General features: G+C 40.8%; 2 protein-coding genes across 2 annotated transcripts in view; both read left to right on the forward strand.

The window, feature by feature from the left end:
- The first annotated feature begins 5,391 nt into the window (after positions 1 to 5,391).
- LOC131833155 (cell division control protein 42 homolog) lies at positions 5,392 to 6,160 on the forward strand. The gene has a single exon (XM_059176339.1). It carries the CDS (start codon positions 5,459 to 5,461, stop codon positions 6,032 to 6,034), a length of 576 nt encoding a protein of 191 aa, XP_059032322.1. The 5' UTR covers positions 5,392 to 5,458; the 3' UTR covers positions 6,035 to 6,160.
- A 9,854-nt stretch (positions 6,161 to 16,014) lies between these two features.
- MAP3K5 (mitogen-activated protein kinase kinase kinase 5) overlaps positions 16,015 to 27,241 on the forward strand; it is a 202,316-nt gene continuing 191,089 nt past the window's right edge. Inside the window, exon 1 of the mRNA XM_059177456.1 lies at positions 16,015 to 16,850. Within this exon, the coding sequence (XP_059033439.1) occupies positions 16,433 to 16,850 (418 nt within the window). The 5' untranslated portion in view covers positions 16,015 to 16,432. The remainder of the gene's footprint in view (positions 16,851 to 27,241) is intronic.

Raw genomic sequence — 27,241 nt, forward strand, 5'->3', positions numbered from 1 at the left:
GTAATGTGCTCTTGAAAGCTACATCCCAGCCCCTCTTTTGTATTTTCTTTGTTGGAAGCAAATCATTAGGTCAAGGCTCTCCTGGGATGACACAGAGAATGAATACCAGGAGGAAGGGATCTCTGGGGGCCGTCTTGTAGAGGGTGCCTATCTTTTTACTATTGTTATCACTTTTTAAAAAATGTTTGAACAAGGTCATCATTGTTAGAAAATTTATCATTTCTTTTTGTCCTTGAACTCATAATTCCATTCTACGAATTTCTCCTGAATTTTGTTTTAATCTAGTATATGTTTATGCCTGGAATTATTTTATTGATTTCCTTATCATACATCACAAAGAAAATTATGTATATAAGTTGAAGTTTTAATTAAAAAATTTCCTATAACCAGTTGGCTTTAGGGATTATTTTTTCCTAGGATGCATTATTACTTATTAGTAGTAGTTGTAGTACTAGTATTATAATTAGTGTTATTGATCACAATTATATAAACACTTAATGAAATTTAATAATTATTAAATACAAAAAGTAAAATGTCATTCGAAATATATTGCTTGGGACGCCTGGGTGGCTCAGTTGGTTAAGCAGCTGCCTTCGGCTCAGGTCATGATCCCGGCATCCTGGGATCGAGTCCCACATCGGGCTCCTTGCTCTGCGGGGAGCCTGCTTCTCCCTCTGACTCTGCCTTCCACTCTGTCTGCCTGTGCTCGCTCTCACTCTCTCTCTCTCTTACAAATAAATAAATAAAATCTTAAAAAAAAAAAAAAAAAAAAAAAGAAAAGAAATATATTGCTTAATGCGACAAGTTTCTTTCTTTCTTTTTTTTTTTTTTTTCAGTTAGTTCATTTATCCTTTCTCAAGTACAATTTATTCTTAGAATGAGTCAGGGTCACTGGTACCTGAGGCGCTAATAATGTTCATTAATGATAATTGTTAAATATCTTATTTTCAGAGGAATGCATACTGTATTCCCATTAAACCACTCTAAATTTAATAGGTGCATGAGTGAAATAATAATGAGCAGAGATGTGGTTGATCAATGACAGAGAGTTCAAGTAAAAATTAATAGGATTTAGAAATATATAACAAACTTCTGGGAAAGGTTAACAAAAATGTTTCCTCTGCAAGTCTAACTAAATATTCATGTAAATAGAAACACCCACTTGCTAAAAAAGATAAAAAATGCTGAAAACCTTCCCTCCGCCCTAGCAGCACAATAAAGATGCATTTGTAAAGGACACAGACCGGAAAAATGTGTAACAGAAGAAACCTACATTTCAGAGTTCATCTCTTTTCCCCAACAAATTTGTAATAACCAGGAGGAGTAGAAGTGATTAACACAATAGAAAGTGCATTATTTGCAGGGCTCTTCTCTACTGAAACTGAATGCTTTGGCTCAGGATAACAGGTAAGAGGGACTCATCTTCACAGACACTGGAAAGTGATGCAATCAACGTCATGTTCACACATGTGTGACAGCACAGTAATTTCTGCCTTTCATTATAAATGGCCATGATTGGTATGATAAAGATGTCTCATTTGGGAATAAACATGGAATGTTTGTATTTTCCAATTATTGCCAACAATTATTTCTTTTTTTTTAAAGAGTTTATTTATTTATTTGACAGAGAGAGAGATCACAAGCAAGCAGAGAGGCAGGCAGAGAGAGAAGGGGGAAACAGGCTCCCCTCTGAGCAGAGAGCCCGATGTGGGATTCGATCCCAGGACCCTGGGATCATGACCTGAGCTGAAGACAGCAGCTTAACCCACTGAGCCACCCAGGTGCCCCCAACAATTATTTCTTATATTTAATCCCCTTCATGCTAGGTAATAGGACTGTTGGTAAAAACCAACAGGTTTTTTTTTTTAAATTTTTACTTAATTAGTTACCATACAGTACAATATTGGTTTCTGGAATAGAATTCATTGCTTATGTACAACACCCAGTGCTCATCAGAACAAACCCCCTCCTTAATACCCATCACCTATCTTGCCCAACCCCCACCCACCTCCTTCCATCAACACTTAATTCTCTATCATTGAGAGTCTGTTTTCTTTCTTAAATGCCACATATGAGTGAGATCATATGGTATTTGTCTTTCTCTGACTGACTTACTTCACTTGGTATAATATACTCTAGCTCTATCTGTGTCATTGCAAATGGCAAGATTTCATTCTTTTTGAAGGCTGAATAATATTCCTTTGTTTTATATATATTATATATGTAAGAATAATATTCTTAATATTAATATTCTTAATATATGTAAGAATAATAATATATATAAACACACACACACACAAATATTTATAAACACACACACCCCACATCTTCTTTATCCATTCATCGGTTGATGGACATCTGGGCTCTCTCCATAGCTTGGCTATTGTTGATAATGCTGCTGTGAACATCCGAGTATAATGACATTGTCTTTCTCATGGGATTATGATGCTTGAATACTTACAAAGCATTCTTAGTGTCACAGAGCTAAGAATGGGGGAAGAACTGATAGGAATAGTGCTATGGAATTCCTGCAAAAGCAGTTGAGGTAATTCCTTTCAGTCTTCAAATGAGAACTTTAAAGCCCTGCAATCACTGATTTTGTCTGTCCAACATTCCTTCCTCCCTTCCTCATATCCAACTTCTGGTCTCTCTTCCTCTCGCTTGGCAGTCATGGGTTTAAGAGCAAGGCTGAGCCTCCCACAGTCCCCCGATCTAGTTGTAGTGTGGTTCCAGAACTACACAAATGGATATAAAGCAATTATCTCCCCTCTTCTTGGGTAGAAGAATGATTTATAAATTTCTAGGTTTTTAACATCCCAAATTTGGGTATTTTGTATTAAAAATACTTTAAATATCTAAAAGGACAGGGGTGCCTGGATGGCTCAGTTGGTTAAGCATTTGCCTTTGGCTCTGGTCATGTTCTCAGCATCCTGGGATCAAGCCCTGCATCATGCTTCCTGCTCGGTGGGGAGCGTGCTTCTCCCTCTCTTTCTACCTCTCTCCCCTGCTTGTGCTCTCTCCCTCCCTCTGAAAAAAATAAATAAATAAAACTTTAAATATCGAAAAGGAGGGATGCCTGGGTGGTTTAGTCAGTTAAGTGTCTGCCTTTGGCTCAGGTCATGATCCCAAGGTGCTGGAATCAAGTCCCACATTGGGCTCCTTGCTCCTCCCACTGCCTGCTGCTCCCCCAGCTTGTGCTCCCTTGCTCTCTCTCTCTGACAAATAAATAAATAAAGCCTTTAAAAAATAAAAATCTAAAAGGTTAAATATTCTACAATGAATCTGGGAGATTTAATTTCTTGCCTTAATTTTTAAAGAATATAGCTTTATTGGTTTTCTCAATAGTGATAAGTACAGCTACTAAATACCAAATTGGGAACTGAGATATGGCATGTTTGGTTGCATGCACAAATGTACAAATTTAGAATTGTGTTCCAACATTAAATAGTTATATTTATGTAAATTTAATGTAAGTATAGGGTTTCAAATGTATTTTTATACATTTATACAGTTTGCAGGGTTTCAAATGTATAAAGCAGAAATGTATTATGCCTGGAATGTGTAAACATTTGTACATTTTGTGAATTACTTCTAGCATGAGTTAGGAAAATTGAAAAATTCCAGAACCTATAGAGAAGTTTCTGCTAGGTAAAGTTTAAATGTTTTGCATTTGACACTTTTTTTTTTTTTAGTGATTATATCAGTCAGGTGTGTGTGTATGCGTGTGTATGGCAGGGGCAGAGAAAGAGACAAAGAGATGCAGAAAGAGCAAGAGTCAGGGAGATATTTTAAAGAACTGGCTCATGGGATTATAGGGGCTGACAAATCCAAAGTACATAGGCAGGATAGTGACTCAGAGAGGATTTCTCTCTTACAGTCTTGAGGCAGAATTCCTTTTCTAGGAAACCTCAACATCTTTGCTCTTAAAGCCTTCAGCTTATTGGATGAGGCCCACACACACTATGGAGGGTAATCAACTTTTCTTAAAGACAGTTGTAGTAAATGTTAGTCATTCTACAAAATACCTTCATAGCAACATCTGGACTAGGGTTTGTACAAACTGGGAAATCTAACCAAGTTGACAGACAAAATTAACCATCACATGGCCAATGTACACATGAAAAGATGCTCAATATCACTAATCATCAGGGAAATGCAAATTAGAAACACAATGAGAGACCACCTCATACCTGTCAGAATTGCTAAAATCAAAAACATAGGAACACATCCTGGTAAGGATGTGGAGAAAAAGGAACCCTCATGCACTGTTGGTGGGAATGAAAAGTGGTGTAGCTACTGTGGAAGACAGTATGACGGTCCCTCATAAAATTAAAAATAGAACTATCATGTAACCCTGTAATTCCTATTGCTGAGTGTTTACCTAACAAAAATAACAACACTAATCTGAAAAGATATATGCACCCCTATGTTTATTGTAGCATTATTTACAATAGTGAAACTATCAAAACAGCCCTAGTGTCCATCAATAGATGAATAGATAAATATGTGGTATATATACACAATGGAATATTACTCGGCCATAAAAAAGAATGAAATCTTTCTATTTGCAACAACATGGAAGGCTCTAGAGTATTGTGTCAGTCAGAGAAAGACAAATACCATTTGATTTAACTCCTATGTGGAATTTAAGACACAAAACAAAGAAAAAAGAGACAAAGCAAAAAATAAACTCTTACCTATAGAAAACAAACTGATGGCTATCAGAATGAAGGTGGGTGGGGGGGATGGGTGAAATAGGTAAGGATTAAGAGTACACTTGTGATGAGGACTGAGTAATGTATGGAACTATTGAATCATTATATTGTACATGTGAAACTAATATAACATTGTATGGTAACTACACTGGAGTTAAAATATTAAAAAATTAACCAGTAATCAATTTAATTAATTGATATTATCCAGATAAAATATGATTTTTAAACATTTTCTTTGTTGGCTTTTGAACATTTTAGTTCCCAAACTAGTTCTCAAACTAGTAAGACAATAAATATTTCTATTTGACCAAATGTCTCTTCTAAACTGGTATTGTATATTAGAGGTAAGAGATATTTGTAATTAAAATAAAGGAGAAATAAATGTGACATTTTGGCCCATACATCAAAAGAGGATTTCACACAATCTCAAGAGTAGCCTATATTTATATGTATCAATCTTAGCTATTCTTATGGAATTCTAAGATATCAAGATTATCTTTGATCATCCCGCTGGAAAATGAAAGACTATAACTGATACGGGGTCAAGATATTTATTAACTGGGAGAATCATTTGAGTTCATAAAAACATCCCCTTTTAATATAATAATGATACATAACATGATATAAAGTTGGTGGGGGAGAGGTTTATCTTTTTAAAGAAGAAAAACTTCGGCCCCGGCGGAGAAGCTGACGTCATCACTGAATTTTGAAGTATTTTAAGTGGATACAAAACTGTTTCAGCAATGCAGACAATTAAGTGTGTTGTTGTGGGCAATGGTGCCGTTGGTAAAACATGTCTCCTGATATCCTACACAACAAACAAATTTCCATCTGAGTATGTACCGACTGTTTTTGACAACTATGCAGTCACAGTTATGATTGGTGGAGAGCCATATACTCTTGGACTTTTTGATACTGCAAGGAAAGAGGATTATGACAGATTACGACCTCTGAGTTATCCACAAACAGATGTATTTCTAGTCTGTTTTTCAGTCGTCTCTCCATCCTCATTTGAAAATGTGAAGGAAAAGTGTGTTCCTGAGATAACTCACCATTGTCCAAAGACTCCTTTCTTGCTTGTTGGGACCCAAATTGATCTCCGAGATGACCCCTCTACGATTGAGAAACTTGCCAAGAACAAACAGAAGCCTATCACTCCAGAGACTGCTGAAAAGCTGGCCTGTGACCTGAAGGCGGTCAAGTATGTGGAGTGTTCTGCACTCACACAGAAAGGCATAAAGAATGTATTTGACGAAGCAATATTGGCTGCCCTGGAGCCTCCCGAACCGAAGAAGAGCCGCAGGTGTGTGCTGCTATGAACATGTCTCCAGAGCCCTTTCCGCACAGCTGGTGTCAGCATCATACTAAAAGCAATGTTAAATCAAACTAAAGATTAAAGATTAAAATTCATTTTTGCAAAAAAAAAAAAAAAAAGAAGAAGAAAAACTTCCAGCTGAGGAAAGGGAGCAATGTAAATTTAAAAGTTTCACCTGAAGAATCTCCTTTAACTTAGAATTCTGAGACTCGAAATACATGTATTTTAGATCACTTGATATTATCCCACAGATCACTAGGCTCTCTCATTTTTTCATCAGTGGTTTTTTTTTTTTCCTGTGTGTTTTTATTATAGCAGGTTCCTTGGTCATTTCTTCCATGGTGTCTAATTTGTTATTAACCCCATCCAAACAAACTTTAAACTACTGTTTAAAGTAGTTGGCTGGATGGCTCTTCAGTTAAGCATCCAACTCTTGATTTCAGTTCAGGTCATGATCTCAGGGTCATGAGATTGAGCCCTACGTGGGGCTCTGCTCTAGGCATGGAACCCACTTGAGATTCTCTCTCTCTCTCCCTCTGACTCTCCTACTCACGTGCTCTCACCCTCTCTCTCTCTCCCCTCTTAAATAAACTACTATATTTTTCATATCTAGAAATGCCTTTTGGTTCTTTGCTACATCTTCCATTTCTTTTCTCATTATGGCCTTGTGTGATTTTGCATTCTTGAGAAGTTGTGAATATGTATAATATCTGTTATAATGTTCCCAATCTACTAATTGCATCATCCCTGTCATTTCTGAGACTGTTTCTACAACTGATTTCTGTCCTTGTTAAAAGTCCCACTTTTCTCTCTTCTTTGTTGTCTGGTAAGTTTTGCTAGGATGGGAAGTGTTCTGTGTTTTACTTTATTAAATGTTATATTTATGTTATTTTTCTTTAAAGGGTATCTAATTATTTAAATAATTACTTATTTATGAGTGAACTTGCTTGTTCCTAAGCTCATTCACGGCAGGGCTAAATCACCTTTATGCAAGAGGTAATCTAGCTCATTTCTCTGGTGTGGATCTTCTGGAATCTCTTATAAATGTTCCATTACTAGGTGAGTTCTCTCCACTCTGTCGGGAAAAGATCCAAATTATTCTCAGCTCTGTGTGATGCTAGAGTTCTCTGATACTCTACTCTTTCCTCAGAGGGAGTTGTTTTCTGGCCCTATGAGGTTTTATCCTGTGCACATGAAGTCTGGTATCAAAGACTTGAAGGTCTTGTGTGCAGATTTCTGGAATTTTCTCTCTTCATAGCTTCCTCCTCTTGGACACTCTGTACTTCACATTCTAATGGCTTAGCCTCCCCCATTCCAAATTTATATCTTCAACCAAAGATATCTGGCTTCTGTTGCAGTTTTCTTTCCCTGCACAACTATCCAGAAATTCCCTCCTGACAGAACAATCACCTCAATTGTATATCTTTTTTCAAGGTTCACAGCCATGTACTGCCTGTTGTCTGGTATCTGAAAATATAAGAAGTAGAAAGTTGTAGATCATGTGCTATCATTTTATTAAGAAAGTGACACATACTGTGTGTGTGTGTGTGTGTGCTTTTGTATTACAAAATTTAGTGAAAATATAACATTTTACTTTTTAAAAAGTTATCTGGATCTCTGATTCCAGCCATAAAAGAGAAATAGGACCTAGAATTATCCTCTCAGTATAAATCACTAGAAAACTAGAATAAAAAATGGTCATGTAGAATAGTCTACTGTCCTTTTTATGGCTGCATGGTAGGTACTCTATTTAGTGGATATATCAGAGTTTATTAAACCAGTTCCTGATAGATGAATGCTTGAATGGTTTTTAATTTTTTTTTTGCTATTGTAAATATTACCAAAATGAACAACCTTGTAAAGATGTCTTTCACAATTTTACCAGTTAATATTTGAAATATGGTTTTAGAAGTGGGATTGCTGGCTTGAAGGCTACGTGCATATATAATTTTGCTAGTTATTGACAACTCCTCTGCAGGTATTTTATCATTTTTTTATTCCCACCAGAAATAAACAAATGCCCATTTTCTTATAGTGTGTTGTCAGACTTCTGGCTTTTTGCCAACATCTTAGGTGAAAAGTGGACTATTAGTGTAATTTTAATTTGTATTTCTCACTATGAATTATTTCTCACTGAACATCTTTTTATATGAGTTAAGGACACCTGTACTTCCATCTTTATGAATCACCTATGACTTCCCATAGCTCATTTTCTATAGGTTTATCTCTTCTTTATTTTTAGAAATTCATTTTATGAGGTCTGAATCAGCTGTAGATATTTTTCTCAGTTTGTTATTTGTCTGTCTAGTTTGCTTGTGATATCTTTTCCCATGTAAAGATTTTTTATTTCTATGTTATCAAGTTTATCTATTTTTTCCTTTCTTGCTTTTGGATTTTGAGTCATGGTCCTGAAAGTTTTTCTTGCTCCTAGGTTGAAAAGAATGTACCCACAAATTTACTGAGTACTCATATAGCTTCGTTTTTTATAATTAAATCTCATCGCCATTTGGAATTTTTCTTGGTGTATGGTGTGGAGAATGAATCCAATTTTATCTTTTCCATATGGCTTTGCAGTTATTCCAACATGACTTTTTAAAGTCCTTCTTTTGCAATCGTCTAAAAGGCTGTTTTTATCTTATGTTAAATTTTCATATGTAATTGAATCTATTTCAGATTTTCTATTCTGTCTCATTGATTTATTTATTCATGAACCAGCACTATTAATTTTAGAGATCTTACATCTTTAACGATTATAGTGTTCAAAAAAGAAAAGTGACAAAGTCACAGGTACCGTTGCAGTGGAGTGACTTAGACTGTAACTCCTGGCCTTTGAGGCCTATTGGTTTCTGTATTTTTGAGCCTGGGCCCCAGCCTTGCTATGATGCCTTTGAGCCCTAATATCTTTGCAAAAAAATTTATTTTTAGTTTTGGTAGTCAAAACTGGTTTCTGTTGCTGATACAAAAACTCTTACTGTGGCCCTGTGTATATATTTTTCATGAGTTGTTTATCTAAATTAAAGGGATGCCTTTAAGAGTAAGAATTTTAGTCAAAGTTGGGAGTGGGGAGAAGAAGGTAAGATTCTGACACTCTGGAGATGGGTGGATCAGGGCAGCATGGGACAATTTTAAATAGAGGAGGCTTTGGTGTTCCTTTCACAAAATGTGGCGAGAACCATTTCTTTATATTAAAATCGCCTTAACTTCCTAGGGCATAAAGAGAAATGAAAATGTTGGGAATGATGCTTTTAGAAGAAGTGTATCAAAGAAAAAAATCATTCCCACTAGAGGAGACGTGAGAAGCATCAAGATCACTGCTCCTTCTCTAGTCAAGGGCTGGACTATTATAGAAGTGTCTCCACTTCCTTTTGTGGTTAGCTGCAGGCCCAGATGTCGACATCAGAGAGTTTTCTTTTTAAAATATAGATTGGATCCTATTACTCCTCTGCTCTAAATCCTTGAGTGTCTCTTTTTCTTAGAGGATGAAGTTAAATTTATCTTTCATCAAGATGCTTCAAAATCTGGCCTCAGCCTTGGTTTCCAAACTTGTTTTTTAACAATCACTGCATCAAACATGCACTATAGTAGTAGTAATAAGAGTAATTTTAGGGGCGCCTGGGTGGCTCAGTGGGTTAAAGCCTCTGCCTACGGCTCAGGTCATGGTCCCAGAGTTCGAGCTGCTCAACGGGGCTCTCTGCTCAGCAGGGAGCCTGCTTCCTCCCCTCTCTCTGCCTGCCTCTCTGCCTATTTGTATTCTCTGTCTGTGAAATTAATGAATAAAATCTTAAAAAAGAAAAAAGAGTAATTTTAAAGTAACAAGAGGTAGTAATGTTGGTGATTGTCTAGCTATCAACACAAGCAGCATTCACCCCTGTTGGCTTTAGCCTCAGATCATTCCCCAGGATTTCACTCTCCCTGGTTTCTGGTGAAAGAGCTTGAACACGTAACTACTATGCACAACTTCCAGAATAACAAGTAAAAATGGTCTTTTGACATGTTTTAACTTCAAATTAGACAAATAGACTGCTTCAACTTCTCATTGCCCTTCCTCTAAACTTTTTGCAGCTATGAAATGAAATGGTTGCATGTCTTCACACCAGAGGCAAAAAAAAAAAAAAAAAAAGGCAAGCTGTTTGGTATTTTCTGAAGTGATGATCTTATGCCTTCATTACAATAAGGAGCTGTGGGTAATAGCAAAGGCTCTGTATTGAAACCCTGGTTTGTTACTCACTCCTTGTTTGACACTCGGTAACCTTTTCCCTCTGGGCTTCTGCTGCATGGGAGACTGGAGATATGCATATAAAGCAGTCAGTGTGGTGTTGGGCACTTACTTTTTCAACTAGAAAAGTCCCTAAGACACATTTGACCATGTTATGACTAGACAATGAACTTAGCATCTGTTGCAGTGGTAGTAACTGAGCCGATCAATTTACAGAGTTTGCCACAGTTTCAATTCTATAAGTTGCATCTCCAAAATGTTTTAACCTGTTTTGATCCTTCATATTTCTGGGAATTACTTGTCGAATCTCAGCCTTGGAGTCTGGGGCTTCAGTTGAGATTATACCCACTATTTTTAGTATGATTACCTTATAATTGGTGGTGTGTTTTTCCTGGTTCTCTCTTTTTTTGTGATGTTAGTGCCACCATCATTGATGATCCATACCTGGATCCAAACTCGTTAAAAGTTACAAAATGGGGGGCACCTGGGTGGCTCAGTGACTTAAGCCTCCGCCTTCAGCCCGGGTCATGATCTCAGGGTCCTGGGATCGAGCTCCCGCCATCTGGCTCTCTGCTCAGCGGGGAGCCTGCTTCTGCCTCTCTCTCTGCATGACTCTCTGCCTACTTGTGATCTCTCTCTTTCTGTGTCAAATAAATAAACAAAATCTTTAAAAAAGAGAAAAAGAGAAAAGTTGCAAAATGGTGATATTGTAACTACCTCAGACTTTTTTTTATGTATGTTTGCTAGAATATTTCTATAAAGAGAAAGTTCCCCCATGTACTATTTTGTTACCCGGTGGTATTTTTGTTCTTTACACATTTCAATTTAGTATAGGAACTGGTATTTTGACTGAATACTTAAACACAACACATTAGAGCTTCAAAGGATTTTCAGTTTAATCTAATTCAACACTCGATTTTATGGGTGAGGAAACAGACCCAAAGAGGTTAAATTAGTTTTCCAATTTCTAAAAGCTCATTAGTAGTTATCAGAGTCAATAGGAAACAAGATAATTTGAGGTGGATTTATTTGCAAAAAGACTAATTACAAAGGTGTGGAAGAGGTATAAAGGAAGTTTCAAAGGATTGTGCTGAAATTTGGGGCTGAAGTCTTCAGAGTTATCATCATTTCTACGTACCAGAGGACAAGGTGAGGGACAGTTTTAAGGCCCTGTAGGAAAGTGGATCCTGTAGGATCTGCCCCTTGAGAAAAGCAGTGACTTCCTGTTGAGGAACAAAGTTAGCCTGAGATGACTCATAAAGTCCCAATCCCCTTCCTCCCTCACATCCCCTACCTGGCCATTGATCAACCCTGACTGATAAAAAGAAAGCAAGGAAGCCCATTGATTTAATTCATACAGATTAGCCTCCCAAAGCAGAGACTAGGGGGATATGAATGGAGAGGGATCTAGAAGAGAGACTCAGGAACAGATGGCAGTCAGGATTTGGTTCATATTCTTTTCCTCCTCTACCATTATACCATGCATTCAAATATTTGACTACATGCACATGTCTTATATTTGTAGAAATAATCCATGGTCCAGGATCATGTTATCTTCCTGTAGAATAACTTTTGTTTGTTGAAGGTCTGGAATTACCTTAAGCCTATTTCAGGGTTTGAGAATTTTTTTCTGGGTTACTCAGATACCTGGAGAAAGGGAGCTATCCATGTAAGGGTCATTTCACTTTTATTTCACTCCTACTTTTTGATTATATCTTCCTCACTTTTGTCCTTCCAGGTGTTATCAAAAATGTAGCTCAGCCTTTCAGCTGTGTAATTCAGACTCTCAGAAACTGCCAGGCCCAAAGTAGCTCCAACTGTGAAAACACCCTCCAGATCCCTGGCCTCTCTTCCAAAATCTGGTCAGCTAGTTCCTCATTATCTCATTAGTGCCTCAATGCCTTTTTTTTTTTTTTTTAAGATTTTATTCATTTGACAGAGATTTTTAAAAAATATATATCTTTTTTTTTTTTAAGATTTTATTCATTAGACAGTAGGCAGAGAGGCAGGCAGAGAGAGAGAGAGAAAGAGAGAGAGAGAGAGCTGAGTGGAGAGCCCGATGTGGGGCTCGATCCCAAGATCCTAAGATCATGACCTGAGCCAAAGGCAGAGGCTTTAATCCACTGAGCCACCCAGGCACCCCTCAATGCCTTTATTTTAAATTTCAAATTTTGTCTAGCATTCTTAGGCTTATTCAGGGAGAAGGAAAGACCTAATCTGTCATAATCAGAAGCAGAAATCTCTCCCTTGTATTTCTCTAGCTCTTTATTAGGAAAATTCTTTACTCTATCTGTAGGTGTTCTCAAAGGTGTCCCAAGACCTGTCTCTGAGTGGAAGAGGACCAGACTCTGAGTGAGAATATGATTCTGACCAGTACACTTCAGTTTTGCTGCCATGCCTTTTAAAAGTGGAAAGAGGTCATAGTCTTCATGATATTATGCTGCTATTATTCAGTGACTGTGATTTAATTCTTGTCAAAGGCTTCTAGGGAAGCCTGCTGTTTATGATAGGATCTAAGCAGTATGTTACCTATTTCCTTGGGTTCCTTCTTTCCTCCATGCAGAATACTAAGTTATGAGCTTACAGTGAATTACATAATACCCTCAATTCCCTGCATTTATTAAGGTAATATAACCAGAATGTATTGCATCTGATTTATATTATTTTAGATTCCTCTGAAATGCTTTCATTGAATTAATATTCAATATTATGTTCTTAGTGTCTAAAAATTTTAAATATAAACTTGAAAAACATAATTATTTTACAAATCCACATTCAATTCTAATGTATTGCTTAATGTACTCTATATCAGATTCTTTTTTTTTTTAAAGATTTTTTTATTTATTTATTTGACAGACAGAGATCACAAGTAGGCAGAGAGGCAGGCAGAGAGAGAGAGAGAGAGAGAGAGAGAGAGAGGGAAGCAGGCTTCCTGCGGAGCAGGGAGCCCGATGCGGGGCTCGATCCCAGGACCCTGAGATCATGACCCGAGCCGAAGGCAGCAGCCCAAACCACTGAGCCACCCAGGCGCCCCTCTATATCAGATTCTATAATAAAGTCTTTATAGAATTCCATGCCAGGACAAGACTTGACTCTTTGTATGAATATATATGTACTCTTATGTATTTTCTTTTTATTTTGGCAGCCAAAATACATGGAACTAAATTTAGCAATAATTAAACTATTAATTCATCCCAGGCACTTGATACTTCTTTACTGGTTTCCTTATTGATTTCTGATAATTTGAATGATATTTACATTACTACATATAAAACATTATGTTGTTTTATCTGTAGCCTTAAATACTTTTTGGAATTAAGAATATATTGTATTCCCATTTATCTTATCTGAGGAGACAGAGAAAGGCAAACTTGTCACCTAAAGCAAAAGCAGGAGATCCTTGTCCATTTCAGGCTTAAAATTACCTTTTCAAGAACAAACAATGCCCCAAGATAGGCAATGATTTTTCCCTGTTGACCACTACCATATTAGATGTCCTTTTGGATTAGAAAAATTGCTCCTTCTTTACAGACAAATTGCAAAGGCATAACTTCTAAGCAGGTCAATTAGAAAAAGGCTTTCATTCCTCTAGGAAACACTAAGCCAGGTTTGGCAAGCTAAGACAGACTGGGTCTCAGTACTCCACCTGTCCTCTCTGCCTCCACAGAGGCCCCACATCTGAGTTGAGCCATCTGAATTTAGGTGTATGTGAGTGTTGATCAGCTGTAAAAATGGAAATTTCACATGGTTCAATCTAATACATGGCATTTAAGTTTCATTAGCTAAACCAGCCATTCAGGTAGTAAGAAAGCCTTAGCACCATCTAGAATCCTTCATATTGCACTGGGGGTTTGGGTGATCTTTAAAGTTACTACCTCAATTCAAAGTGAAACAAAGCAAACAAAGTAAAACAAAAATAAAAATTGTGTGTTTGAAAAGATCTGGAAGGGGTCAAAGTTGAAATGATCTAAAAAGTTATAGGCTTTAGAAAATAGTTTTATATATAATCTCATATCTTATTTGTGTAGCAAAATGCAATTTGAGAGTTTAGGCATTTTAGTTTTCCACACCTGGTCCTAATGAATTTCCAGAATGTATTGTTTGGGGCCAGGATGGGGCAGAGGCTTATGGACTGCCACAAGAGTTTGGAGGTTTGACAAGTTGTTGGAAATAATAGTGTGTATCTATTAGGAGCCTGTCAAGATTTCACTCCAGTATGATAGCTGATTCACTAAATATCTACTTTCCTAATGAGATCAAGTCCTAAAGCAGACAGAGAGCATATAGATCCCAGCTGACATAATTTCCTTACGATAAATATACTTCTATCATTTTACACGCCTTTAGAAAAAGCTAATGTCACTTGCTTCGTTGAGGATATGGTTGTGTAGCTACTAGGTGTTTTTCTCACTATTATTTCCTTCCTTCTTTTAACTCTACTATTCAACTGCTTTATCCTTCCTCTTCTTCCAAACTTGAATTCGCATTAATAATTTGCATTATTCTATTTTATTTACAGAATTCATTAATCTCGGTTCCCATCTCTGAAATAGGAAGTCCAAAGCCGTTACCTTACTTCGCTGAAATTTTCACCGGTTTTTCCAATTAGAGCATGTTGAAGAAGTTCTGAGAGAACTTACACATGTTTTTGCTCCCCAAAGAAGTAGATCTCTTCCTTTTTATCGCTCTTAAGCAATCCAGGTATCCCCCCCTCCCCCAACGTAGTGCATTTTGAAAGAATCCAATGTCTCTTAATTTCCTCCTTTCATCCGGTGGATGACGCTTTGCGGAGTGGGGTATAGACCCCTTATTCTGTGTCCAGAAAGCATATTGAGCGTGGGGAGGGGTACTTTATAAGAACCTAAGTGAGAATGCGAAGTCATTCAGAAGTTGCAACCAATCAATTACTCATTAATGTTAACATAGCCACTGGAATTTTCTAAATGGAAAGTAGCAGAGGCCTCCCTGATAAATGACGCCAGCCACTTCCCGAGCGCCGCGGTCGGGAATCGATCGTGGTTCAGTTCGGTCCCCAGCTGCGGCGCGCTAGTGGAAGTCCTTTGGCTTTGCGCAACGCTTGCGTCCCCGCTCAGCCGCGGCGCCTCCGCGCTGTTCCGTATCAGACTGCGCGCAAGGCTAGCCCAGAAGGCGACGGAGGGGGGCGCCCTGGCCACAGGGACCGTAGCAAAAGCTCCCAAAGCCCAGAGCGTTCTCAGAAGAGACTTTTTTTCTTTCATTCTTTTTTTTTTTTTTTTTTTTTTTTTTTCCCGCCAAGCCGCCGTCGTTTGCGCTCCGGGCTTTGGCTGACTCCGAGTCTTCTTAGGTGGAGCCCGGTGGGTGACGGCGGAGAACCCCGGCCCGGCGCCGCGCTCGGGGCCCAGCCGACGTCCCGGAGCCGCGGCGCCGTCGGTTTCGTCCCGGCTGGAGCTTCCCAGCAGGGCCCTCCTCCGGGGCGGGCCCTGACTCTCGTGGCCGCGACGAGTGGGCGGCCGAAGCCAGTGGCCCACCGAGCGAGCAGCTGCGAGGAGCGGCGAGACTGCAGCGGCGAGGCCAACGCTGGGACTAAGCCGCCGCGGCGCGCTCTGGCGAGAAACGAGGCCAGGAGAGGAGGAGGAGGAGGAAATAGAGCAGATGAAGGGGAGCTGCCGCCGAGGAGGGAGGCGGGTCCTTTCGGCTGCTGCTGTTCCGGGACGCAGCCCGGGGAGCCTGCCCGCCCGAGAGGTGCTGGCCAGGTAGCTGCCAACCCAGCGGGCACCCTCCCGGTCCCCTCCCAGCGCCCGGCACGGAAGACTCCGGGGCCGTGCTCCGGTGGTCAGGGCGCACCGCACCCCGAGCGCGGCGCCCTTGAGCTGCACGGCGGCGCACGTTTGCGAGGCGACTTGTCTGCGGGCCAAGAGAAGGAAGAGCTGTCCCTTCCCGCGCAACCTGGCGTCCCCACCCCTTGTACTCTACACCCTGCCTCGGACAAGCGGCGCGGCCACGGAGGCGCAGAGGAGGGGTGAGCCGCCGCCGGGCAGCGGCGTCCCTTCGGGGGAGAGGGCGCCTGACAGGAGGCGGCGGCGCGGCGCAGAGGGCGCGACGCGCGATGGCAGCTGCTTAGCCCGGCGCGCGCGGAGCAGCCCGGAGCTGTGGCTGGCCAGACGGTGCGGCTGGGCGGGGGACGTCGCCGCAGCCCGGCCGGGAGAGATGAGCGCCGAAGCGGGCGAGGGCATCACTTTCTCGGTGCCACCCTTCGCCGAGGGTGGAAGCTGCCGGAGGGGAGGAGCGGCGGTGGCAGTCGAGGACGAAGAGAGCCAGCTACCGCCGCCGGGCAGCTTCTGGAACGTAGAGACTGCCGCCGCCCCTGGCACCGGTTGTCCCGCCGCCACCTCTGGGAGCAGCGCCACCCGGTGCCGGGGCAACTCTAGTAGCGGAGGCGGCCGACGGACCACGGTGGCATATGTTATCAACGAAGCGAGCCAGGGGCAGCTGGTGGTGGCCGAGAGCGAGGCCCTGCAGAGCCTGCGGGAGGCGTGTGAGACGGTGGGCGCCACCCTGGAGACCCTGCATTTTGGTAAACTGGACTTTGGAGAAACCACCGTGCTGGACCGTTTTTACAATGCAGGTGCGTGTGCAACCCCTTCCCCATCCTCCACGGTCAGGGGCCACGTTTTCCCTGGACGCCGCAGGGGGGGCAGATGTTTTTCTAGGCAGCAAGCGTGCTTCCTACTTCTTTACTTCTTGCCCCCACCTTAGGGGCAGCGAGCGGCGCTGCGTGACTGCTCCTGGCGCTCGCTGCTCCTGGGAAAGAGTGGGTGCTGGTGCAAGATCCTATGTGTATTTGTGCTAGACCGACTGACTCACCCACACCCACCGGCCCGCGCTGGAGCCATGGGTCTGTGTGGTCCTCATAAAGAACTTTTCAGATGAGCAGTGCGAAATAGTGCCCCAATCAGCCTTTGTCCATTTGGTGTCTTGGTTTCTCTTCTGTTAGGTTTGGCGCATATTTTCCTTCTATATATACCTGTGACTGTGTTAGATGACGCTCTCATTTTTTTCTCCGTGTAGTTTTGGGAGTACCAGAACCACGCAGCCGGTTCCTGGCAGAGTAGATCTATATGAATTTGCATGCTATGTCGTGATCTTACTTGAACATGTTTAGTGGCTTGGATGTCCCAGTCTTACCGTTTTGAACTTCCACCTAATTACTTATGAAAGCAATAACCTTGTCGCTTGCACTAGATTTAGGTGGTATCTTTGTAAGGATTTTGGTGGGAGAACCAGGGTCTGTTTTTTATTGCCCTGTATACCATCATGGGCTGGAAAGTATATAATTTAGCATTATTTAAAATGCTACTGGCTATTTTAATAACTAAGATTGGTTTGGCTATTTAAAGCGATTGCTAGCATAATCCATAAAAAATGTATCTTTTCATCCTATCACAGATTCCAGAAAGTGTCATTGCAGTTCCAGTGACTGATGCAATTAGTTCTCTGTTCGCCAATGTCAGGAATAGTAACATGCTATTGAAATTAACATTTGGTATCCTGTACAACCAAATATGAAAATATATACATATTTTTGTAAGTGTGGGTGGAAATTTTGATTTAATGGTGGTTTTAGACAATTAGGTTCTTGCATTTGTGATCACATAAAAGGTTTTATATTCCAGTCTTGCTTTCAGTTCTGATTTTCTTCATTCTCTTCAAAACACCTGAAGTAGGCTTATGTCAGCTTTGGAATTCAGCCAAAGTTGAATATTTTAAGACCAAGAAGAACTTCATGTTAAGGAAGCCAGACTAAATAAACTAGGGCTTTCTGGCTGCTGGTATTTTTTACAGTCTCGGTCTTCATAACTGAACATGAGTATGATGTAGCCTAGTTTTTTGTGTGGCTTGCTATAAAAATTGCATAAACGTAACTTTTCTAAAAATTATAGTGCTCTTATTTTTGGATTGTGATTTGGAAGAAGCTTCAAAGGACTGAAAGATATGTAAGGAAAACACCCAAGCAAATACTGAGCCTATTTTTATTGCTCTGATAGATTCCATATCTTTTATAGGACTCTGTAAAAAACGTCTTAAACTCTAAGCTAATTTGAAAGAAAGTTTCCTAACAAGGCTCACTTACTGTTTATTCTCCAAATAACTATCTCTGGGAAAGGGAGAGAGGAAGAAGACAGGCAACTGACATTTGAACGGTATCTTTAACCCCCAAAACAAGCCCGTGGAGGAAGTGCTTAACTATTCTTAGATGAGAAAACCAAGGGCTCCATAACTGACCTGGACTTATAGGTAGTAACTGGTCAGTACAGGGTTTATCTTCAGGTGGCTGACCGTAAAAGGTCATCTTTGCCCCTGCCGCCTGCATTCAGCTGGGTTGATTTATTCTGAGTTGAGGGAAGCAATCTATCTTGGAGTCATGTGATGGAGAACTGGCAGGGACCTCAGGAGCCATGGAGGTGCAATGTGGAAGAGTGGGGAGGACACTCTGGGAAGACCTGCGTTTCTCAGCCAGCTCTGTCCTATCTGCTGCCTCATTCAACTCGGGGAAGGCCCCAGTTTAACCGCTGCTTGTGCGTGCGATGTGAACTTGGAGCCTTGTCATTCAACATAAAGGTGTGACTGAGTGAAGATGGTATCAGTTTTGTCGAAATCCTCTGTTTTTCCCCACCAAGGGTTGCTGAGTTTGATGGTAGTATAATTTTTTTTTCTGATTTCTGAGAGAGCGCTTGCTCCTCCTCCACCAGGGATGGATTTTTCTGGGAAGGGCCAGATGGTAAATATTTTAGACTTTGCAGGAGATCCCTCTCACAGCTCATCAGCTCTGTGGTTGTTGCGACAGCAGTCACAACAGTCCCTAAACAAGTGACTGTGGCTGTATTCCAGTAAAACTTTATTAATGGGCACTGAAATTTGCATTTCAAATTCTTCCGAATATTTTTCTACCATTTAAAAATGTACAAGACTATTTGCAAGGGACATAAAACTGGCCCTGTGAGATTTTTGGCCCCTGGGCCATGCTATCTTTTGTTCTACTTTCATTCCCTCCACGGGAAAGTTGAAATCACTGTGATATACTGGGAAGAACATTGTCCTGCAAGTTAGATCTGAGTTTCCATCCTGGCTCTGCTCTGAACCACGTCATTGTGAGCAAAATCCTTCATCTCCTCCAAAGGCCTATAAACTTGACCAGGAGCCGAAGTGGAGGGGGAAATGGAGTTAATTTCTAAGCCTCCCTCCTTTAATTCTGTGCATTTGCAAAGGGAGGGCAGCATGGTATCCTGGGACAGAGCATCAGAACAAGAGTGTCATGGTCTGCATTCTGGTTTTTGGTTCTTGTCTAATTTGGAGCAAGTCATTTTTAAAAATCTCAGGAAAGAGGGAAAGCTTGGGATAATTGGTTTGTGAAATTTTCTCCAGCTCACAAATTCTGTACTTTGAAATTACATGAATACAAAATGAATTATTTCCATCCCCAGAGGTGAATGAGGTGCTTTTTTATTTCATGTTCTTGGCCCCTCAAGCAGTTCAGGGTTAGTGGGTAGGGCACGTACAAAGCCTGGTTGTGTGGTGCAGCCTCTGTGAAGGTCCACACAGAACGCCTGCATTCCCAGGAAACAAATTCTAGAATCAGACTGGGGGTAGGGCAGGTTCAGAGGTGACAGCTGAACCGGGGAGGACAGGTGAGCAAGGACTACTTGAAATAGCTCGGTTTATGGAGTGGACAAGGACTTGTTCATTGGTTCCATTTTTAAAAGCTTCCCCTATATTTCCTGGAGCCTTTCTAAAGAACAGACTGCAGTTCAAGGTTTCCCTATTTGATTATTGTTTAACTGTAATCTAGTTTGTTCTTCGACTACACTTGTCATTCTCTCTTTCATTTCTGTTCTGAGGGGAAACTAATGTTCTATCAAAGCTTTTGTGAAAATTCATCGTGTTTACGTGTGTAAGACTGTCACTCTGAGATGGCAAATGGCAAGCTAACAATGTGCCTTCCCAGCCCCCTGCATGGTAGGCAGGAGATTTCTATAAAAGCAGAGATATCAGTGATAATAGATGTTAGTGATACAGAGCTATTCTATTCAGTCAGACAGATCCAACTGTAGCATCTTTAAAAAAAAAAAAAAAAAAAACAGATCTTTTTTTAATGAATATCAGTTCTGTGATGTCTAGCTAGAGTAGACTTTATTGCCCCCCCCCACTTTGCTTATAAGGAAACTGAACCATAAAGTGATTATATTCATTCATTCAGGTGAAATGACTTAAGGTAGTAGCCTTGGGTCCATGTGGTCCTTTTCTTTTCTTTTGTTTTCTTTTCTTCAAAAGCATACTTTTCTTCAGAAGCAGTATTATAGATGATGGTGTGAATCTGAGACTAGCCTGTGAGAAGCTTTGTTAACTCTGGGTACTTGAAGTACAGGGCCCACTCACCACTTTTAAACATTCAGGAAAGTTGTGTTTCCAAGACCAAAAACTGGGGCTTTGAACACAGCTCTCCTTATGTTCGAATCTATAACTTCTGCTTTCATCCAGTTTCTGATAATATTGGGCCAGATGTTACCTCAGCATCACTTTGGGTGGATGAGGATGACAGGAGGTGATGTGGTAAGGTAAGGGACACAGGAAGGATAGGAAAGGCTGCATGGGGAGGAGGGAGGCTGGGCAGGGGAGAAGAAGGATGCTTGGTGGTGCTCAGTGCTGGTACATGGTGATGCCCAGTGCTCAGTACTTGATGATGTTCAGTGCTCGGTGCTTGGTGACTGGACCTGGAGGAAGCGGTGCCAGCTGGGGATCCATTCATGCTTTCACCTCTTTTCAGCTTCTTCCCCTCTTGACTTTCTATTTATGGCCCTCCACTTCCTGTTGATGTAAGAGCCAGGGACATCGCTCTGCTCAAGGCCACTCTTCGTCCTCAGTGGGCACAAGATTAGATGGGCTGTCTGCTCCCCCCCACCCCCTACCCAGCCATTACATGCACCAGGGTCTTTCTCCTCACCAGGCTCCTTGCAGATTGCAGCCTAGTCCTCAGCCTTTCCCTCTGTAGCAACAGTGGGTAATAGGAAGGAAACACACGCTGGTTGAAATGGTAAGAATTTAGCTTTTATCCTCTTATCTCTATTATCTTCCTGCTTGATTTGGGCTTGGAATGAAAGTCACCCATGTAGGCCTTGTCACTGGAGAGTTTTCTGAACTTTCTGATGGCATCTAAACTTTCTTTTGTTCCACTGGCTCCCAGCATAGCTCCTTGGGACTTCCAATCTTAATTGATAAAAAGCAAAACAAACGCAACCTTTGTCTCCTGTCTATCTCAGACTGACATGTTCTTGAAAGTCTTCAGCCCATTTCTTCATTTTTCTACCTTTAAATCCAGGGAGGCTTTTGCGTATATATATATGTATAGTCTCATATACTTTGAGGGAGAGGGTGAAGTCTGTATTAAATAGTGGTTCCTATGCACAAGTTAAAAAACAATTGGAAGATTGACATATGTTTGTCAATCTTTCATTTTTCCAAGTAAGCCTACTGAATAGAAGAAAGAGAGAACTCAACAACCAGCCATCTACTGCCATGAGCTTTTAAAAAGAAAAACCATTTCGGGTGCCTAGGTAGCTCAGTCAATTGAGCGTCTGCCTTCAGCTTGGTTCATGATCTCAGGGTCCTGGGTTCAAGCCCCACGTTGGACTCCCTGCTCACGGGGATCCTGCTTCTCCCTTTCCTCCCCGCTTATGCTCTTTCTTGCTATCTCCCTCTGTCTCTCTCAAATAAAGAAAAGAAAAGAAAAGCCATTTTTACATTCAGTTAGGGAAGACATAAGCTTAAAGAGTCGCTCTTCACATTCAGTAAATGTACAAGAAGACTCGGTATTACTCTTTTATCCCCCATTTTACTAAAGGTTGAGTGAAACCTTATGTCACCAATCAACAGAGCAGTGAAGCAGTGTGTTGAGAACCTCTGATGTAAACCATCTTGTAGTCCCATCATATCTTTCATCGCTGCTTCCTTAACAAAATTATCCAAAGAGTAAACAGAGACAAACTTACACAGAAAACTCTGGTAAGGATGGTATTTAAAAACATCCCAGTGGTGTCCCACACATGGTTATTCTCCCGGGTTTTAACTTTTTGCTGGCACACCGTTGGGGGCAATTGCCACTTATCCCCTGTGAACACAGAGCATTGGGCTTGGCTTCCTCTTGGGTTTTGTTTTTTGTTTTTGTTGTTGTTGTCGTTTTTGGATAACTGGCCAATCGAAGCAAAATTATAATGTTCCAAAAAGAGCTTTATTAGAAACTTGAAAAATAGTAAAACTAAAAAGAAAATTCCAAAGCATACAAATGCGTTTGTTCTTAGAGCACCCACTTCTTACCCCAAATCGTCAACTACAGATCGTCATGACTGCCCCTGCTTTCCAGATTCTCAGGATCCTGATTTCTTTCCTCAACTTGGTCACCTCTGGTCAGCTTGAGACATCCATCAGTTGGTAGTTGGAGTGGGTTCCACCTCCTGGTGAAGCCTAATTATAAGTGCACAGTTGTGGCCTTGGCTCACCCATGGCCTTGGTTGGTGCCAGCCTTCTGGGAGTTTTCTGCTACAGCTCAGTTCCCCTCTGGTGGCTACAGGGACTGTCCCCTGCTTCCTGTTTCAGAGGCCTTGTTAGAGGCCTGTTCAGTTCCTCTTTCTGATTGCAGGATAAAATTGGTTCACAGCTTCTTTGTGGAGCAATGGGGGATTGACAAGTGCAAAGCCCAATGAATACACAGATCTCCACCAATAGGCATCAACTGTTTCTGCCTTCCACGTCATTGCCCCTAGTGGTCTTCTAAAATACCACCCTCCTCTGTGTGGGGCAAGATGAAAGTTGAGAATGTGGTAAATGAGCGGTGTGGGCAGTGTTGTAGGAACCCACCACTCTGGATTGCAGGGAGAAACCCAGAACCCACAGCCTTGAGAAGGTCTTAAAAACAGCCTCACCTTCCCATAGTTTGAATATAGGTAAATGGGGACACTGACTATAGTTAAGAAAGATACCATTATTTTCAGGGAGCCAAATTAAATTAGCCAACTTTATGGTGGCATATAAAACAAAAAAAGGAAAGCAAAACAAAATTATAAAAATTTTTAAAAATCCACTGGTGATTCTAATACATTGGTTTCCTTAGCTGCTTTAATATATTAGCTTTTCTCTCTGGCTGGAGATATTGTTTAAAGAAACTAATCCAAATCTGTGCCAGATCATTGGAAAAGGAGGAAGGGTATGAGAGAAGGCTGATTTTTAAGGTCTTACCTAATCCAAAAATTTTAAAAAGTGAGTACTTATATCTTGTTTTATTTTATAGTGTTCCCCCCCAAAAGAAAACAAAAACTCAGAGACTCATAAACCAGGCTATGTCTTGGTAATTTTCTTAGGGGAGATAGAAAGGAGGAGAGAACATTTAAATGTTAACAGCATCTCCTACTGAAATCCCAGCCGAGGAGATCTGTGTAACTTAAATGCCACAGGTTGCAAAAGGAACAGTAAACATTCCATTACAAGCAAATATTTTCTATTATAGTAGGTAATCAACAATGGGGAGAGCAGTTGCCTTTGGTAAATGATTCAAACAGGAAGGAAGTTATATTCCTTTGTATATCGCATGTCTCTTAAAATGGTTGTGACCAATTACATCAGTATTCTCTACCACTTTTAGTGGCTTCTAAGAATTCTTAAGAAACATGGGGAAGGACTACCCTAGGGAATGTCCGTGAACTTCAAGCCATGTGTTCATTGACTCTGAGTCATGTCAAACCAATTATTTGCCTAAGCCAAAGAATTCATTCTCCTTAAAAAAATCTTGGTTACCCCTATTTCTTATGAAAAAAATCATCCCAGGAGAAGGAGTCAACGGAGACTATTGGGTGTCAAGTACCTCTTCATGTCACATTTAATTTTTCTAATATGTTGATTGTGACAGCTATCAACTTGTAACCCAGGCAGCCAGCACAAGCACTATGATTCCTAACACACAGGGCCCATGCGTTCATAACTTCATATTTTCCACTTCATAGTTTGGCTATGTTGGGGTGCAGGTGATTTTATTTGGCTAGATCAGAATGATAATATAAACATATGTTGTCTTGTGCAATGTCATCCTCTTTTGATCATCTTATCAGCTCTATAGAATAAATCAATGTGTCCAAGTAAGTACCTGGATTTTGCAGTTGAGGAAATGCCTCCTTGGAGAAGGTGTGTCATTTGGTTAGAACAAATCACATGGTGGAGTAGGAGTCAAAGTCGGGTCTTCTGACTTCCAAATCGGGGCGGTTCCTGCAGTGAAGGGCATTTCCAAGCACATTTGCTCTTGAAAAGGATCTGTGCTAACCTCTTGGTCCATGGTGGTAGGATTATTATGAAGAAGAGGCATGGGAGTAAGACGTAACTCCTGGACTCTTCTTGCTCACAAATTTCAGTGACTTCTTTTTTTTAAAAAATATTTTATTTATTTACTTGTCAGAGAGAAGGAGAGAGAGAGAGAGAGAGAGCACACAGGCAGGAAGGGAGGCAGGCAGAGGCAGAGAGAGAAGCAGGCTTTCTGCCGAGCAAGGAGCCCATGCGGGACTCGATCCCAGGACCCTGGGATCATGACCTGAGCCAAAGGCAGTGGCTTAGCCCACTGAGCCACCCAGGCGTCCCAAATTTCAGTGACTTCTTATTAATAATCTGGTAAAAATAACCCATCAGAAGGCTGGGACCATCCACTGGGCTTCCTCCAGGTAAATGTTAGGCTATTTTCTGGACATGGTTCATCAGAGGGACTTGCCAAGTGTAAACCAAAACAAGCCTTTCTCTAGAAGGAACACAAGAGCTGGGTTTACAACGTATTCTTGGGGACTGTTTCTTTCCTTAGGTCCCTGAGAAATTCGCCTTTCTGTGCCTGAGTCACTTTCCTCTAATGTTAGAGTAGATATTCTCAGTAATTCAATTCCATGAGCATTTATCATTTGCCCTTAATGTGCCTCTTACTCTGATGGATGCGCTGAAGAATCATGGAACGGAAGTAGGTGTGCATCTGCAGGGGAATGGAATTATTACATGTGTTTGTTTTCATGGGAAAAAGTGATGCTGAGGAAGAAGTAGGAGGAGCTACCTGTACTCCCTTTTCTTCCCGCCCAGCTAGTTCTTTCTAAAAATCCTCTGTACCTTGTTATCTGGCTTTTCATTTGTATCTTTTACAATAAATGTGTAATAGTAAAAAAAAGTTACTTCTAAAAATGAAGCAATGAAACAGTTCAGTCATGAAGAAAGTATATATTTTATGACACTCATTCATTCACTACCTAGATACAGTAGCTGTTGAACATTTTGACATTTGTTTCACTTCTCCATCCCTTTTAGGAAATTAATTGGTCTGGACAAAACTAAAAGTCCCTTTGTGCCACCTCAGTTTCCCTTTCTGGGAAAAATGCTTCCTTTACCAGAAGTGCTAAATTATAATTTTCCAAAAATCCAAAATCATGGCTTTCTGCAAATATATGTCCAATATTTAATTAACTCATTATTTAATAAGAAAACCAGTAAGATACTAGAATCAGTTAAAGGAAAATTTGAAGAGCAGATATTATCTACACATACGGGCAGGAATGCAGAAATGAATTTGCTAGTAGATATGAAACTGACTAATGTTCCTTAAGGCAAATCTGTGAGTGTAAATGTTGGAGTGATCTTCATTATGGAATGGAAATGAGTTGTATCTCTACCGAACAATAATCACTTGTGTTGCTGGAGACAAGAATTATTTGCATTACTGTCGGTTCTTCACAACTTAATGTTTATCCCAATAGCCTTGTGAAATGGACTCATGCCTAGCAGGACAAATCAGGGGCACATCCTTTAAAAAACTCAGGTAGTTCCCAGAGGAATGCACTGCCCAAAGCCAGCCCTCCACTGAAATGATACCCAGTATTCTCTTTTACCCATTTCCAAGTCTTCGACAACTTCTCTTCACAGAAGGCTGGTCATTCTCAGCAGGCTGTATGCCCGTGGTTTCCTCAGGTACTCTTGATTTAGAGGGGCCTCTGTTTTCTTTTCTGAGCTGCTCTGCCCTCTGAAGCAGTGCGTGCCCTGAGAAGGTCCCAGAATCCCCCTGTTTAAGCCAGGGCTCCTGATCATAGTTGTTTCAAGTCAGGAAACACGTAAAAATTGGATATTAAGGTATCAGTCACCTAAGTTTGGGATGTGATAAGTAGTCCAAACCCTGTGGCCAGAACCGTCAGAAATATACCCGCATGATGCCTGCAGTGTCTACAAATCTGGTTTCCTTCTTCTATTAGGAAATCATCATCATTACTCATGGGAACTTCAGTAATCCAGGCTGCTCCAAGTAGGTTTAGTTTTTGGAGGACAGAAAGTCCTTGCAATATTTTAGAGGACTGGCAAATGGCTGTAAAATTCCACATGCCAAATTTCTTACTCTGTTCTGTAATTTAAGGTGTCATACCCAAATGGGCCTCATGCCTTACCATGCCCTGAGTGCTGTGCCAGTCGCTACATTCCTGATCATTTCCAATCTATACCAGCCTAACGAGGCAAATAGCATATGGGGATCAGTTTTATATATGGAGAAGTTGAGACCCTGCAAGGATTATCAACTTTCCCCGTGTCACATACCACTGAGGGGCAGAGCCAAGTTTTGAACCCAAGATTGATTCCAGAGTCTGTTCATTTATAACTATGCTCTCCTGTCCCTCCAAAACAAACTATTTGAAAACATTTAAATTATTATTAATCCCATAATTATAGTCTTCTCATCAGTAATCATTTGTCGACTACTTAAAATCTACAAGATTTCTTTCTAAGGTCTACACAAAATTAGGTTTAAAAAGTACAATCTCTGCCTTCTATGATCTTACAGCTTACCCACTGAGTTCAACAATGTAATAAATAATTATTGGGAGGCCACCAGATGCACAGCGGTGCTCTAAGTAGCAAATAAGTGAAAAATCCAAGGGGACCTTTTTGAAGACTTTATAATGTGGG

This window comes from Mustela lutreola, chromosome 6 (assembly GCF_030435805.1).
Source record: "Mustela lutreola isolate mMusLut2 chromosome 6, mMusLut2.pri, whole genome shotgun sequence".
Classification (NCBI taxonomy): domain Eukaryota; kingdom Metazoa; phylum Chordata; class Mammalia; order Carnivora; family Mustelidae; genus Mustela; species Mustela lutreola.

What these genes read in the sequence shown, in the direction of transcription:
- LOC131833155 (XM_059176339.1), top strand. Translation starts at nt 5,459, where the DNA reads ATGCAGACAATTAAGTGTGTTGTTGTGGGCAATGGTGCCGTTGGTAAA.